The sequence below is a fragment of the Seriola dumerili genome, unplaced genomic scaffold (assembly GCF_002260705.1).
Source record: "Seriola dumerili isolate Sdu_G_001 unplaced genomic scaffold, Sdu_1.0 BDQW01000109.1, whole genome shotgun sequence".
In the NCBI taxonomy this organism is placed as follows: domain Eukaryota; kingdom Metazoa; phylum Chordata; class Actinopteri; order Carangiformes; family Carangidae; genus Seriola; species Seriola dumerili.
This window is the reverse complement of record NW_019174364.1, coordinates 1,401,677-1,416,484: the sequence shown is the minus strand read 5'-3', so window position 1 is coordinate 1,416,484 and position 14,808 is coordinate 1,401,677. Positions and strand designations below refer to the sequence as shown.

General features: G+C 39.0%; 1 protein-coding gene across 2 annotated transcripts in view; it reads right to left on the bottom strand.

Annotated features, from left to right (window-relative positions):
* Positions 1-6,753: 6,753 nt before the first annotated feature.
* The window catches only part of LOC111222877 (SLIT-ROBO Rho GTPase-activating protein 3-like), a 31,782-nt gene continuing 23,727 nt past the window's right edge, over positions 6,754-14,808 (bottom strand). The window contains exons 12-22 of one of the 2 annotated variants that reach the window (XM_022746770.1): positions 14,230-14,260; positions 13,842-13,902; positions 12,636-12,713; positions 12,162-12,296; positions 11,902-12,007; positions 11,601-11,828; positions 10,941-11,014; positions 10,644-10,824; positions 9,881-10,027; positions 9,480-9,795; positions 6,754-9,117 (exon numbers count right to left, since the gene is read on the bottom strand). In XM_022746770.1, the coding sequence (XP_022602491.1) occupies positions 8,653-9,117; positions 9,480-9,795; positions 9,881-10,027; positions 10,644-10,824; positions 10,941-11,014; positions 11,601-11,828; positions 11,902-12,007; positions 12,162-12,296; positions 12,636-12,713; positions 13,842-13,902; positions 14,230-14,260 (1,822 nt within the window). In that variant the 3' untranslated portion in view covers positions 6,754-8,652. The remainder of the gene's footprint in view (positions 9,118-9,479; positions 9,796-9,880; positions 10,028-10,643; positions 10,825-10,940; positions 11,015-11,600; positions 11,829-11,901; positions 12,008-12,161; positions 12,297-12,635; positions 12,714-13,841; positions 13,903-14,229; positions 14,261-14,808) is intronic. The other variant, XM_022746769.1, reaches the window with a different exon arrangement.

The following is a 14,808-nucleotide window of genomic DNA, read 5'->3' as shown; positions in this document are numbered from 1 at the left end:
GTCATTAAATCAGTTTCTCAAGCACAAGGCAATCATCAGTTGAAAAATCACTCGAAAAGTACATTTGACTTTGAGCAAAGGATTTTGTTTTTATACCAACTCTATCCCTCTCATCTCCAGGCCAGAGATAACCTGCATTTTTCCATAAGTGCATTAGTTCCACTGGTGGTGGATCCAGAGATTCACTGAATGAGATATTAATCAGTGTGACCTGCCTGGAGTGTTTTGGCACTTTGGCGTCCACCTCTGGTCATCAGTTATTATCTGACTGTTTTCTCCTACTTTCTTTTGGACCCATCTCCCATCTCCTGAAAGATTTAGTTGATCAGACCCCTACATCTCCTGTAAGTTACCACAGCACCTTCCAGTTGTTGTAATATCTAGCAGAGCCAGGGAGCAGATGGGAGGGGGTGACTCACCCTACCATGTTCCTCTGATTGGAAACAGACATCTGAATATTTGTTCCTTTCAGAGGCTGCATGGTAGGGCTCATTCCATCCACATTTAATTTCTGAGGTGTTATTGGAAGATTTTTAACATGCAAAAAAAGAAAACATACAGCAACTCAATATTTTCAACTTGCAACTTGACTTCTTGCAGTTGATTGGAAAAGATTTTATCACATGCTCTCCTCAGTTGCCTGTGGTTCAGTCATAGCTGTAAAGAAAAGAAATAGATTTTATTCTCGTCTGTGCTCTTCTGAGCTAGCTGTCCTCATAATGTTCCTTTTTATTCAGCAAGATAAATTTTTTTTTTTAACACAATTAACCGTACGCTGCCCTCTCTCATTCACAGTTTGACAACTAAATGCAAAGTGATTTTGTCCGCCTAGCTGGATGACAAGTTTCATTATTCAGTGTAGCTTCTCTTCTAATTAGTTTGAACAGTAGATTTTGCTTTCACAAAAAGTACCCTTCTGATGCAGCTAATTTAAAGTCAAAGCACCACTTTAAAACCTGTCAGAGGTGGTCTTGTGTAAGTAGAAAAAAAAGCACTAATTTACCATTTGCGATAAAAGCTTTACTTTTGATGGTAAATGACTAAGATTGGACATAAACTGGTAAAATGGAAACACAAGCTGGTATCCTGGTGGGGTTTTTGCTGTGGTGCAGCTACATCCCATATCCGCCTGTGTGTTTTTATTGGTTTAAAGATTTCTGTTTCATACTCACATGATCAACAGGTAATGACAGCAAAATGTGTTTTCTTATGATTTTTGATACAAATAGTTTCACATCATCTGGCTGTCAAAAAGGTTTTGGATCTGAGGGGGTTTCCACAGCTATCCAACCATCCAACAAGCAGCTTGACCTTAGCATACTAATCCCCTTAAAAGCCCCCTGTTCCAAGCTCTGTACTTAACAAAGATAAAATGTTATTGATCTTTTAATCTGTTGCTGAGAAAGAAAGTGAAGGAGTATAGCTCTCAAATTGTTGAACTATTCCTTTAAACTGTCAAAGGTTAGTGCTGGTGTAGTGGACAGAACAACAGATTGCTAGTTTGCTTCTTCACATCTGCTTCCTTTATGTTACACATAAAGCAATGTTTAGATTATTATGTTATAAAATATGTACAATACTGATATTAATAAAATAGCAAGATGTTTAAAAGTGCATTTTGTGCAAGTACAAGAGTAGCTTTTTGTTTTGATACTAAAACTAAAGGTGATGAGATTAACCTAAAATACCTGTTTCAATATGAAACATCTGCATCCAAATTCACTTTTATTTTTTCATTCGTAACTGTCTGATAATATTAAAGACTTTTGTTTGTCATTGTACTAAACTGTCTCAGCTGAATCTTTGTTTACACTGCATTTTGTCTCCATCTGGCTGAACTGTCCTTCAAACCTGTTTTTTTAAATGAAATGATTACCACCCCCTCTCAGAATCATCTTGACTTTTTCAAATCCATCATGCCACTAAACTTAAGTAATTTTTGCTGACTTGCCTGGTTGAATGAAAGTTAAACAAACAGATAGACAACAGATGAAGACTTTCATTGCTGACAGCAGCTTCGTGTTAAGGCTGACTCAGTCAGCCGGTTAAGGAGGAAAGAGATGAAAGGGAACGTCCAGTATTCAGGCATGTTACTACAGGGAGTGGACCTGAAGAGCATAAAAACAAGCTAACAAGACCAATGTTGGCAGCTGTTCCTGACCATGACTGAAAATCATACGGGTATCCTCCTGACCTCCCATACAGTGTAAAATACGTCCTTGACAAGGGAATATATATGAAACTAGATATACTCTGTATAAGTCTGCATTCCATTTTCAGATCATTACAGCCTATATTCAACATTTTCAACCTTCCTGAAAAACATAGGTTACATAATATTCACAGAGGGAGAAAAAAAAGGGAAAACGACTGTACTACATATGCTACTTACAGATAATAAAAGGGATAATTCAGGTAAATTATTAGGAGTCTAAAGAATTTCAAAAATTATCACCACACGCGATCTGAAGCATGAACTGTCTTACAAAATATGGACAAATCCCCCCTGTTCTGTCTGAGCAGCCAGCGTGGAGAATAAACAAGAACAAGAAACAAGACAGTGTTTATAGCACTCTTCAAAATGTCACCAAATATTTCCTGACATGCAGCAGGTACAAACACACTGCTGATGGTGCATTTTGTCAGTTTTGATGTTTGCCTGTGAAGCAGATGAAGTAACACTGAGCATACAGGAAATGATTGATGTAAAAGTTTGGAATGAGTCACATTACAAAGTTGGTCTGTGGTCAACAATTAGTTCAGGTCAGTTGAGACTATACGCTCTGAGGAAACCTAATGGTGTGGAAGATGGGATGTCGTGACCTGCCAGGAGACGGGAATACCTCACAAAAAAAAAAAAAAAAAAATCCCAAACTGCATAAATCGTCTGGAGAATTGTGCGTTTCATTGGTCCACATTGTTGAAAGTTGAGTGTTAGTGAAACATGTCACATGGCAGCACATACTAAAAAAAAATTAAATTACAATTAAAAAATAAGAGTCTCCGAGTTTTAATCATTTCAATTACTTTCAAACCATGTGTTGTGTGAATCAGAAACTTTTTTTTTTCCTGTCAGGTTGAACTTTGTTAAAAATGCACTGATCAAACAGCAACGTGAAGTTAATCACATTTATGACACTGAGATGACTCTGGGGTATTTGCACCAGGGAGTGAAACAATCTGGACTGCAAGGAGGAATTCATACCGGACAGGCTAGCATGGAAGATTTGTTCATTTTCAGATACAGATACATTATACACTGAACAACAGCATAAAATAGTAACAGCTGTATTTACTTTATTGCTCAGTTGTGTTTTCAGGAACAATCAAAACATCATACTCTATTCCAGTAACTTACCTTCTTCTGGAAAATCCTTCCTTTTGCTTGAGTTGTACTTCAGTGATAATTCTGTCAGACGTTTCATATAAGGAAAAACAAATAAGGAGGAAATACAGTATGTGACTGAGATATCAATTACAATCTGTTTTCATGGTGGAACACAACAATTTAGTGTTGGATGAATTGAATTTAGCGTTTTATATAAACTCCCTGAGTGAAGAAGAGCCTATAGGCAGCTAAATATTACAAGCTTAATAAACCAATTTCCCTTCTGGCACTGTTGTTTCACCGAGAAGTTGTAATATTATTTCAACACCTGAATACTAAGACAGCAAACTTGAGTTAAATACACATCACTGTCTTACCTGTTAATTTTGAGAAGCATCTTATCAATTAATTGCATTTTAGAATAGCACCGTGGGTTCTATTGAAAACCAGAAAGTGATTGATTTAATACAGGCCATGAGATCAACTGAGCAGCAGCTGAAACCTGCAATCTGCATGCCTTGGGGTCAAACAAATGCAACAGCCAACACATGCCTGCCTCTGACTAACACACAAACAGACTGGATCTGACTACAAACAGATTTGTTACAAAATAGAGAAAATGAATCTGCATTAGGAACACTTTAAAAATCTTATGGTTAAATATCTCAGGGAATTGCTTTGCTGTAGCTTGTGCCACAACCAAAAATGATTAATTATCAAGAAGAGAAACATATTATCAGTGGATTCCACCTATGTTGGTGAAATACTTTATAGTTTTACTTCTACAGGCCTTCAAAAATAACTGTCTGATAAGGGGAAAGTCACTCATAGACATGTCCCCTTATGGCAAGGGCTTCCAAGTGAAACATGCTTCATATGAAAGAGGCTATTATCACTATGTTCATATTCACAGCAGATCACATGACTACTTGTTTATGAAAGGGGAAGCTGAGAGACGCATCTCAGATACAGATACAAAGAGACACAAATACGACTCCAGACTAATGCTTTACAACAGGTTCACTATAGCAACTTGCTAGAATGTGTTTACACCCTGTACTGCCGCCTGGTGGCCAAAACTAAATAAATAAAAATTAGGAAACCACTCATCCAGATACACTGAACTGGACTCCTAGTTGGTTGATATAAGATTATAAGCATGGAGGGCTGAGCCTGTTTCACAATGTAATCATTGTCTGTAGGCATGGTACAAACATTTCCATGCTTGGAAACAATGAATTGGAAACAATGTGACTCAATAGCTAATTACTATCATCAGTTATTGTGAACTGTACAAATATAGTGATACTTGGGTAGTTTTTCATTACATACAATATCAGGTAGCCCTCAGACATACTGGTGCTATCATCCCCACCTCTCATATAGAAAATGTTCTCGGCAGTGTTGCTATTTATTCTTGCTTCTGTATCCATGGCAATAGTTAGTATGCAAGAGGCATAAATGAAGTAGGAAATTAAAATCTTGTAATGAAAATAAAATGTGTACTGGAACATTTTTGTTTTAGCCAGAGGGTCATTTCTCTAAATGGCTTCATATAGCATGTTCTGTAACATGTCAAGAGGTGCCACAATAAACAAATCCATGTTCTTTATTTACTCATATATGTATTCCAACATTTATAAGATAATACCCTGGGGTCCGAGTAATATCTTGTTTGGAAATACTGAGAGGATTAATACCACAATCCCCAACCTTGTGTTAGCTACAACTCTGGTGGCCTTACTAATCATATCACAGCATTAATGAAAAGGCCTTTTGAACTAAGAAGCAACAGCCGGAAAGCTGGGTGTTAGTCCATGGGTGGTCCGTTCCCTCTTGGCAGCCATTCAGGCCTCGGGCAGGGTCATAATCTGATTATATTCCCACTTTAATCTCAGTAAACACACCAAAATGAATTAAACCTGACTCTTAGTGCTGGCCATGGAAGACATAAAACAGTCAACCAGAATTACATTGATCAGGATATGGAAAACAAGACTTTTGAAAAGTCATTAAGAGGGTATGTGTCTATTTTATATATTCAGATTTATTTCAATCTAAACCATGTGTTTTAGTTTTATCAGTAATTAATTCTTTCACCTCAAGATTTCTCTTTGAGTTTAGTGTGGGGGTGAGGATGGAGGGCATTGCATGTGAGGATACAAGTCCTACAGATTCAACAACATATGGATGCATAGACTTTAAATGTGACTAACAATGTAGGAAAAAAGACATGAGACCAAGGGGAAGAAAAAAAAAGGAAATGAGAAGAAGAAAAGAGGAAAAAAACATGTTGACATCAAGAGAAAATAGCTGTGATGTGCAAAATAAATAATGGGGTTATTAATAGGAAAGACTGGGATATGTGTCTGTTTATGTCTGCATGTACAAAGGCATACCATTTTCAGTGTGTTATATGCATGGGGGGGGGGGGGGGGGGTGCATGACAATGACAATATGAAAGTAGAGCTATAGATAAAAAGTTTACTCTTTGAAGCAGTAACAGCAACAACAACTTTCAATATTACCATAATCGTTATCATACCCCGCCTCTCGCCCGAAAGGATGCTGGGATAGGCTCCAGCCCCCCCGCGACCCTACTAGAGGATAAGCGGTAGTAAATAAAATATTGTTATCAACTAAGTTAGTATGAGGTGGGGTGGAGGGCCCCCCAGGGCAGCAGCCTTCCAGTATAGGCCCCAAGCAACACAGAGAGCTCCAGATGAAAGCCTCTAATGATGGTCAGCCCTCACTTTTATCTGAGCTGCTCCCAAGCCATTCATGAGGGGGTCCATTCATCTTTCTTTATCGCAAGCTTCCATTTCTCCCCGTTTGGAGCCCAAGGAGGTGACATGTTTAGTGAGCACTTAAATCACATGGTAAAACATTTCTCTCTTGTTCAGTCTTCTATAACATCGTCAAAACACCAAACAATGAGACTTCTTGTCAGAGCACTGACCCTGCAATATCAATCCAGACATTGGAAATTTATCCAAATTCGAGGGTAATCTGCATTAAGGCTGGTTTGCTTGCTTGTGTTGTATTTTATGTTGGCATTTTCTGAACTATTGATTGTTACATTGTTGCTACAATTACTGTGTTTCAAACAGGATGTGGTGAATATCCATGCTGACCAGTAGGTGGCACTGCAAAACCACTGTAGTTTGTGCATGTGTCAGTACACAGAGCTGTGTTGCAGTAAGACAGTGATGCAACCTTTCACTACAGAGTGCAAGTGCAAGGACACTAAACCTTCATAATAAAAGAATGATGCTATACTACTGCTTGTGTGTGTATGCAATTAATGTGGTGTCACTATCATAACTATCACTGGCCACTACTAATCTTCAGTCATCTCCATGCTGCACTTTACATTTTTAATTACAGGCAGATAAAACGAAATGAGAACGTTCTGTGAGGCTTCATTTATTTATTGTTTTGTTAATGTTTGTGCAAGGATAAGAATTACAAAAAATCTACACACTAGAGATGATAATATATCCTGTTCCTATCATACAATGTTATTTATACAAGTATCCTTAAACAGTATGTATATATTCATTCCGATGTACCTGTTACATTTTAAAGATATATTGATCATCCTCATAAGACGGACAACAAACATCACCAACAGTAAACGAGTTCATCTAAACACCCACAGAGCCTGAACTGACCATGTGCAATCTAGACATTATGTAATCTTCAATGATACTGATGTGCTATATCATGTTTCTAGTACAACTTCATCAAAATGAAAACACAGAAACTACAGATGCAGCACAGTTCCCTGTAGTGTTTATAAGTGCATTAGTCACTTGAATTGAAGGAGAAAGTTTTGCTTATTTGTTGAGGTAACACAGCTAATTTTTTTTATTATAAAGAGACTATATTATAACAACATTTTGCTGATTTTCATCTTTATTTCCATGTATTAGTTATAGGAGTGGCATGTCTACAAATGTCCATAATAATTGTTCTCTATGTAACTGTGGTCTGGTTTACTTCTGCTGTCCACTGACATAGGCTAGTTTGAGATTAATGAACGAAGGAAAAATATAGTTTTGGCTGAGATAAGTTTCTTGTCTCCTGTTATCAGCGTTTAGGAATTATGTTGCAGAATTGCTTGCCAGAAGTGACATGCAGTTAACAGTATAAATTTATCAAATACCAGGGCTTGTATGAGTGTCCTAATCTTTTGTTGTTGTTGTTGTTGATTGTGCTGCTGCACTGCTAACAGTTAACCTGGCCCAGTTCAGGCTACTGGCTGCAAACTGACCAGAATGAAGCAGCTCTAATAAATAGGATGACAAAACCGCTAGGAGTCAGCTAGTGCTTCAGTTTCCAACCAAATCACTATGGTGCAGTGATTTTCACTGGGACTAGGACTTGATTTTTTTTCTTGTAGAAAAAAGGATAGCTAGACAGGATTTCTTAATTTTGTTTGAAGCCATAATGTGTAGAATTATTGTATAATGTACAGCACCGATTAAATTATTCTGATGGCATATGTTTTTGTTTGTACAAAAAATTGAATGATGCCGTCTATGTGTTGCTTTGAACCCTTCAATCTCAGCTCCCTCTGTTTTTTATATTACTATTCAAGGGCTCCAACATGAGATGTTTTTTTTTTTTTTTTAGAAGTTCTACTCATAGTGACTTTAGCGCAGTTGTAATTTCCTTTTAACCAGCATCTAGTGGCCATTAGAAGAACTGCAGCTTGGGGCAGTTCCACTCTGGGTTCACCATTCAGCCATGATCTGAATGACACTGTGGGACAAGGCTTCTCTGTTAATATAAATGGTGCCCAATAAATCACAGTCATAAAAGACTACATGGACCACCAGCACAGACTGGATGTCTACATGATGTGATGAAATATTCTCTTAAGCGTTCCCCCGTAACAGAACAGGAAACCAGAGACAAAGTCCAAGCTCACAACAACTTTGTAACCTAATAACATTTCAATGAGATGTCCCACTGTCAGAGTTCAATAAACAGAAGTATTTTTCCAGTGCATCCCTTTTTTTGTCCAGCATGGCTATGCAGCATGGTAGCATTCTATAAAATAATTCTCATATATTTAAATCCTATTTCTGTGTAATATGTCACTGTAATACAGTACATCGACTTGTCCACCAAAAAGCCAACGTGTGGGCAGAAACCAGCAGTAGCCATCCTACGATATACAAGATTAGTGGTAATATTCATCATACAGACCAGGTGTCAATGTTTGCTTTGCTGTCAAAAAGAGGTGTAGGGGTGGCAATCACAATCACTCGGTATCCACAGTGTTCTTCATCCACTTGACTTGTGACTGACTGGAGCTACATGTTACCTTGTTTGTCTGAGGAGGAGGAGGAGGTGGATGGTGATGGGGAGGGAGCTTTAGGGAAGACCCTGTCAGTGGGGGTGATGCCTGGGCTGCCCAGACCAGAGGAACTAGAGCTGCTGGAGCGGTGTGGTCCCTGCCCCTGTCCGATCACGGGAGCAGGCCGGACAGGTCTGACAGGCGGGGGCCTTAGAGGGGCACTCGGTCTGCGCGCTGACAGAGCAGGTTTAAAAGTGGTCATGGTCTCGGAGGAGGTGCTGCTGCTGCTACGTCGCTGGGCTGCATCCGGATCCCGGATCACCATGGTGTGGAGAGGGCTGCCAGGCGGATCCTGGGCTCCACCTGGGTGCTTGAGGGGCTCCAGAGTGTCCAGAACAACATCAGGGGCATGTTTGGCTACATTCTGTCGCTCCAGCTCCCTCAACTCATGGAGAGCTGTATTCATTGTTTTCTCTATGTCCTGACAAACATGAGCAGAAGGAAAAATAAGATTGAAACTGACATCAAATAATGAGGCAAGCACTAACTAAAACCACAGCTGTTTCTCTGGTGATACAGTAGACATTAAAAATGTACTCTATTTTTACATTTATTATCCTCCTGAAAATATGCAAGAATTAAATATTAATACAATATTAAATACGAGGTAAGGCAATAAAAGACTGCTCCTTTTAGTTCATATGAGGTCCTAATCAACAAGAACAAAATAGAATTTTAAGTAGGGTTAGTGTATTAACAATACAGCAATTTATACAGAATTTCAGGCTAAAATCAATTTAAAAAACAGGATAAACACTAATAATAATCTGTTACGTCGCTGACCTCGGCGAGCGCTTCAGCTTCAAGAGCTTTGTGGTCCCCCAAACTTGCATGCCGGGTGGTGCTGGGTGAAGATCGCTGAGAGTGGCTGTCGATGAAGGCCTTTCTGTCAGGATGGTTGATGCAGCCAGCACTGCCAAATGTGGTGAGACGCCGCTTCTCTGGACTGTCTGTTGGGCCCCTGCTGACAGCTATTTTGTGTGGGCTGCAGGGCCGAGGCATAACCCTAGGGGGCTGGTCTGGAGCTCTGGTGGGACTGTGACTGTCAGCACTGTTCCTGTGGCGTGGAACTGCAGCCCCATCTGATCGCACTCTCACTCTAAAAAGTGATAACAAAGATTCATAATTTGTCCTTGGTTTGAATTTCTTGACTCTGTTCTCTCTCTAGTTTAACCAACCCCTACCTTCCCAATGCTGCTCCAAAGCGGTGCTCGGGTGTGTGTTCACAAGGAGACTGGCGTTCGTTTCGGGATGGCGCTCTGTCATCGTGGTGTGGTCCACTGCTGGCCTCGATATCAGTCCTCTGAAGGCTATCTGAGAACGCATCATCTCTGACATAGACAAACAGCAGAGGATAATTTTTTTCGATTAATGGTCTCTGTCTTTAGGAAATGCTTTTACTTTGAGAGATTGAACGTTGTGTTCGATTTCTTGAAGCTCATGCATGAATCCTTAACAATCATGTCTATATTATCAATATTATCAGAGCAGTGAGCCATATTCCTTGTACAGAGAAAATTAATCACCACCACCAAAATTAAAACCTACTTTTGTTAGAACATACATCATTCTTCCTCTTAATTTAACTTTAATTTTGTTACCTACTCTGTAGGGCAGGGGAGGTTATCAGGCAAATTAAATTAAAGGCTGCATTTAATGAGTGATGTAAGCATTTATTAAGTTTTTAAAAAAAATCCTCCTCCTTACAGCTTTACAGCTAATTGCTGATTGGGGGCAATTTGTTTTGTTTTTGTTGCAACTAATTTTGGCACGAAAAAGTAAAAAAACACAAAGAAAAATTAGATCATTTTATTCAGACTGATCCTTATGAGGACACGTTTCATAAGGCCAAGCACAGAGCAACATAAATAATGACCAAGCCCAAAGAAACTCTGAACTAAAGTACTGACTCCTTGACTGGATCCCTCGTAAATGGATCTTACTTACATGTCTTGCACCACAATGTACTGATGTGGGATCAGCCCATCCACACCGTTATGTCGGCCCTCCCACCAGTCCTCTGAGGCTCGCAGGTACAGTAACAGAGAGGCCCCCTTCTTGAACGAAAGCTCTCTAGGACTTCGGCCCACGTAGTCAAACTTCGCTATGGCCTCGATCTGCTCCAACTCTGCAACATAAAGAATACGACAGAACCCATTTTTAGAAACCTCAATATTTCCTGCATCAGCTCTTACAAGTACTGTTGTTGTCCTCACAGTGGACTGATGGCCTTTAGTGACTCACCTTCATCACTAGTGTTAGGGCCGGTACCGTTGTCTACCTCGTCAAGAGCTCCTGGCTCACTGTGGGGGCTCTCACTGAGTGAAGAAAAGTTGAGTCAAACAGTCAGAAACAAACAATCTTACACAAACGAAAAGTAGATTGAAGTTCTTATTCCTAAAGCTATATTCAATTTTGAAAGAATAGATTCATTTTTCACAAGTCTGCCCTAAAATGATACTCATACAACTAAAAAGAGTTCGTTATCTGTGCCAACTTCAAACACAAAACTTAAATAGAGAAAAGAAACAATAAATCACTTGTCAAATGAAAGGGGAGACTCGTACTGGATTTTCCGTCCAAACAATAAACACACAGAGGGATCACATAAATATCATGGATGACTACAAGTGTCACGGAAACATTAATAAAGCATTTCATTAATTAATAACTAACTGTACAATAAAGGAATGAACAACTTACTTTATAATTTAGTCCATTTATAAACAAAACAAATTTATTACTGCCTATTTTTAGTTATGAATGAATGAAATGCTTTACTACTATTTCTGTGACATTTGGTCCTCCATGGAATATATATTTCTACTTAATGTGCTTAACACTATAAATTATAGTATAAAAACTATTTACCAGCACATGTTTGACACCTGGCCCTGTACTTACCAGTACTCTTCCCCTCCAGCCATGCACTTTTCATACACAGGTCCATCCAACTCTCGCTGGGTTGGGAAGATGACCTCATGGTGGATGATAATGGTCTTAATGACCTCATTCACATGCGCCTGGCAGGCCACAGGGTCCTGGTCGTCTGGTATGGGCATCAATGTGGGGCCAAAGCAAATGGCCAGGTTGTAGGGGTCCATCATGTTCTCATCACTGTACTGTGAGAGACTGGAAAGACGGAAGCAGTAAGTATAACAAGATCAGTGTTGCACAGTTGAAATTTTGTTGTGAAGGGACTTACTGATTTAGAAACGCAAACAGGTATCTCATGACGATGATCACAGGTCGCTGAAGAGTCACAATTATCTGCTGAAGGTGATGAGCTCTTTCTCCACCTGGGTCAAGCTCTAAAAACAAGAAAGTAGCAAAAAAAAAAAAAAAAAAAAAAAAAAAAAGAAAAAAAAAAAAAAAAAAAAAAAAAAAAAGAGTGAAACAATTATAGAAAACTACATTGAATAAAAGCCTCTCATATTTCAGATATTTTCCTGAAATGTGACTCACTGGTAGTAGATATGAGGTCGAGGAAACGCTCTTTAGGGAACAGTGGGTTTTCCAGCCCCCTGAAGTAGAGCTTAAGAACGCCTGCCACTGAGTTGATGTCGTGATCAGTCTGATCATCCACCAGTGGATCCTCCCCTATAGACATAACATACAGTACATGTCATCAACTCATTAATCATTCACTGCTATCAGTGTAACATGGCACTGATGCATTTTTAATGTGCATTCCGAGTTGTGAGGTTAATATAAACATTAAAAGTGCAGTTATGTTTCCTCATTTATTATTAGCCCAAGATGCTGATCTTATGTATTATGCATCTAAAATGGTTTACATGTCCATTACTAGGTTACATGTGACACACAGGCTCTTTATTTGCACTTTAGAGGCCTGTGGGAGAGACTGTGGTGTTTGAGGTGGGCAAAATGCAATTTAGAATCAATCAAGAGAAGATGGCCAAGCGCACTGGGACTAACCTCTTTCAAATGCATTTTTAATGTCATTGACTTCGACCTGGGAGCCCGGAACCCGAAATATACCTTGCTGCTGAAGACCTGTGGACAGGCAGAGGTGTTAGTGTAAAATGGGGAAAAAAAGACACCACACCCACACACAAAACACACCAACCTTTCATTCATATCATTACATTTTTCATATTTATAAGAATAGTAACCAGTGAATGGTACTAAATTGAAAGATGACCAAATATTCCTCGTCATACTGTATGTGTGCAGTGATTAACATCACACTGACTAATGCACTTAGAAAGCAATAACACACATAAACAGATATGTCTTTGACAGCCTGTGTGAGACCAGATATGAAAGCTCCAGTAAAATACCAGAGCAGAGATTTGACTCATCTGTCATTAAGGTCTTACTTGACGAAGCAACTTCTTGGGAATTGAGCTACTTGTTGCAAGTCATTACTGGAATTGTGGATTACCTCATATAAGGCTCTCTAATGTAGTTGTTCATAAGACTATACTGTACGTTCATAATGTAGGACAGTACCAAACATCACAGACCATCTTCATCATTCCGTATACTCAGGAAACAATTTGCGCTGAGCATCACGAATATTATAATGATACTTGATTTGAAAATTAAACAAGTAATACAAAATTAAGATTTCATCTCACTAATCCAGGCATGTCCATGCAAAATGTCCCAGATAAAGATCTTTCCAGTGAGCCACTGCCACGTCCCTCACTTTAGGTCTGACATTTGGAGTTTCTCATCCCCACTGATATCCAAAATGACTGTAAACTTACAACCTACCAGGAAGGATCAAATAGTTCTGTAATGTGTAATTAACATGTTCAAAGAATCCCCAAATAACAGAACCACAATCTGAAACACAGCTAAGAAACTATTTGAAAGATTTTTGATTTGCAAATTGTCAAAAAAAGTGTAAACATTTGTTCACTTAAGATGTTTTTCAGTTGTTGACAGCCCTTAAAAAGACATAATGGACAGTACAGTGTCTTAAATTAATATTTAAGAATGGGAAGTCTAAAAATTCAGTAGCACTGATAAAATGAACGACTCCCTGACAAATTTTCAAAACAAAAATAGTAACTTACAAAGACAGACGGATAGACAAGGTATGCAAAAGTGCAGGCACACGCAATTGTGTGCAAATTTGTGGAAAGACAATATATGAGCATGACAGGGACCTACCGTACAGATTGATGTATCGAATGCAGCTCTCAACAACCACTGGTATAGGCTGACCTGAGTCCTACAGTACCAGAAAGAATCAAATGATTATTATCCTGACTAAATTAACAGAAAATAACAGACAACAAATATTCATGCCGGCAGGATGTTATCATCCGAAGCCTCTAGAGAATTAACTTCACAGAGTTGAGAGAACATTGTTTATCATTTAATGATTATTACATAACTGATAAGCAGAACAAATTGTGTTAGTGTTGCACCAGATTGTATAGTGTTATAACTACAGTATTTTCACACATCAGGAATCCCAACAGGACAGAGGCACAGAAATGTTGGTTAGCATACTGAAACCAGTGCGATGATCCCGCCCTGCTATAAGACAGAGTACCTGACTCCTGGCACGGACATTCCGTCTTCCCCTGGGCAGAGAGCAGTAAGGCACGTAGACAGAGGAAGAGAAGCAACAACAACCACAACAGGTTAGTGAGAGAGACAGATCTTACAGAGAGAGAAAAAGAGGAGGCCTGGCCTCAGAGAATAGCCAAAGCATCAGTGCCTTGTGGGGTGTGAGACATGAGGACATGGCTCAGAGGGGAGTGTGTAGGAGGGAGGGTGCTATCCCAGATGATGGGAATGGGGGCTGCAGAAAGCATTTTTTTCATCCAGAAAGGAATGTTCGACCGAGACTAAAACTCTACAATTCAAGGCTGAATTATATAGCTGCAACTAGCAACTACTTTTAGTGTCAGTTAATCTGCCCGTTATTTTCCAGATTAAATGATTAATCATTTCATATGTAAATGTCAGAAAATAGTGATTTTACTTGATTTGTCTTTTTTTTTCCACTCAAAATGTTACAGATATTCAGTTTATTATCATAGAAAACAAATATAAGGAGAAAAATCCTCACAAGTTAGAAACCTGGAACTAGGGAACATTTGGTATTTCTGCTTGAAAAAACGATTTT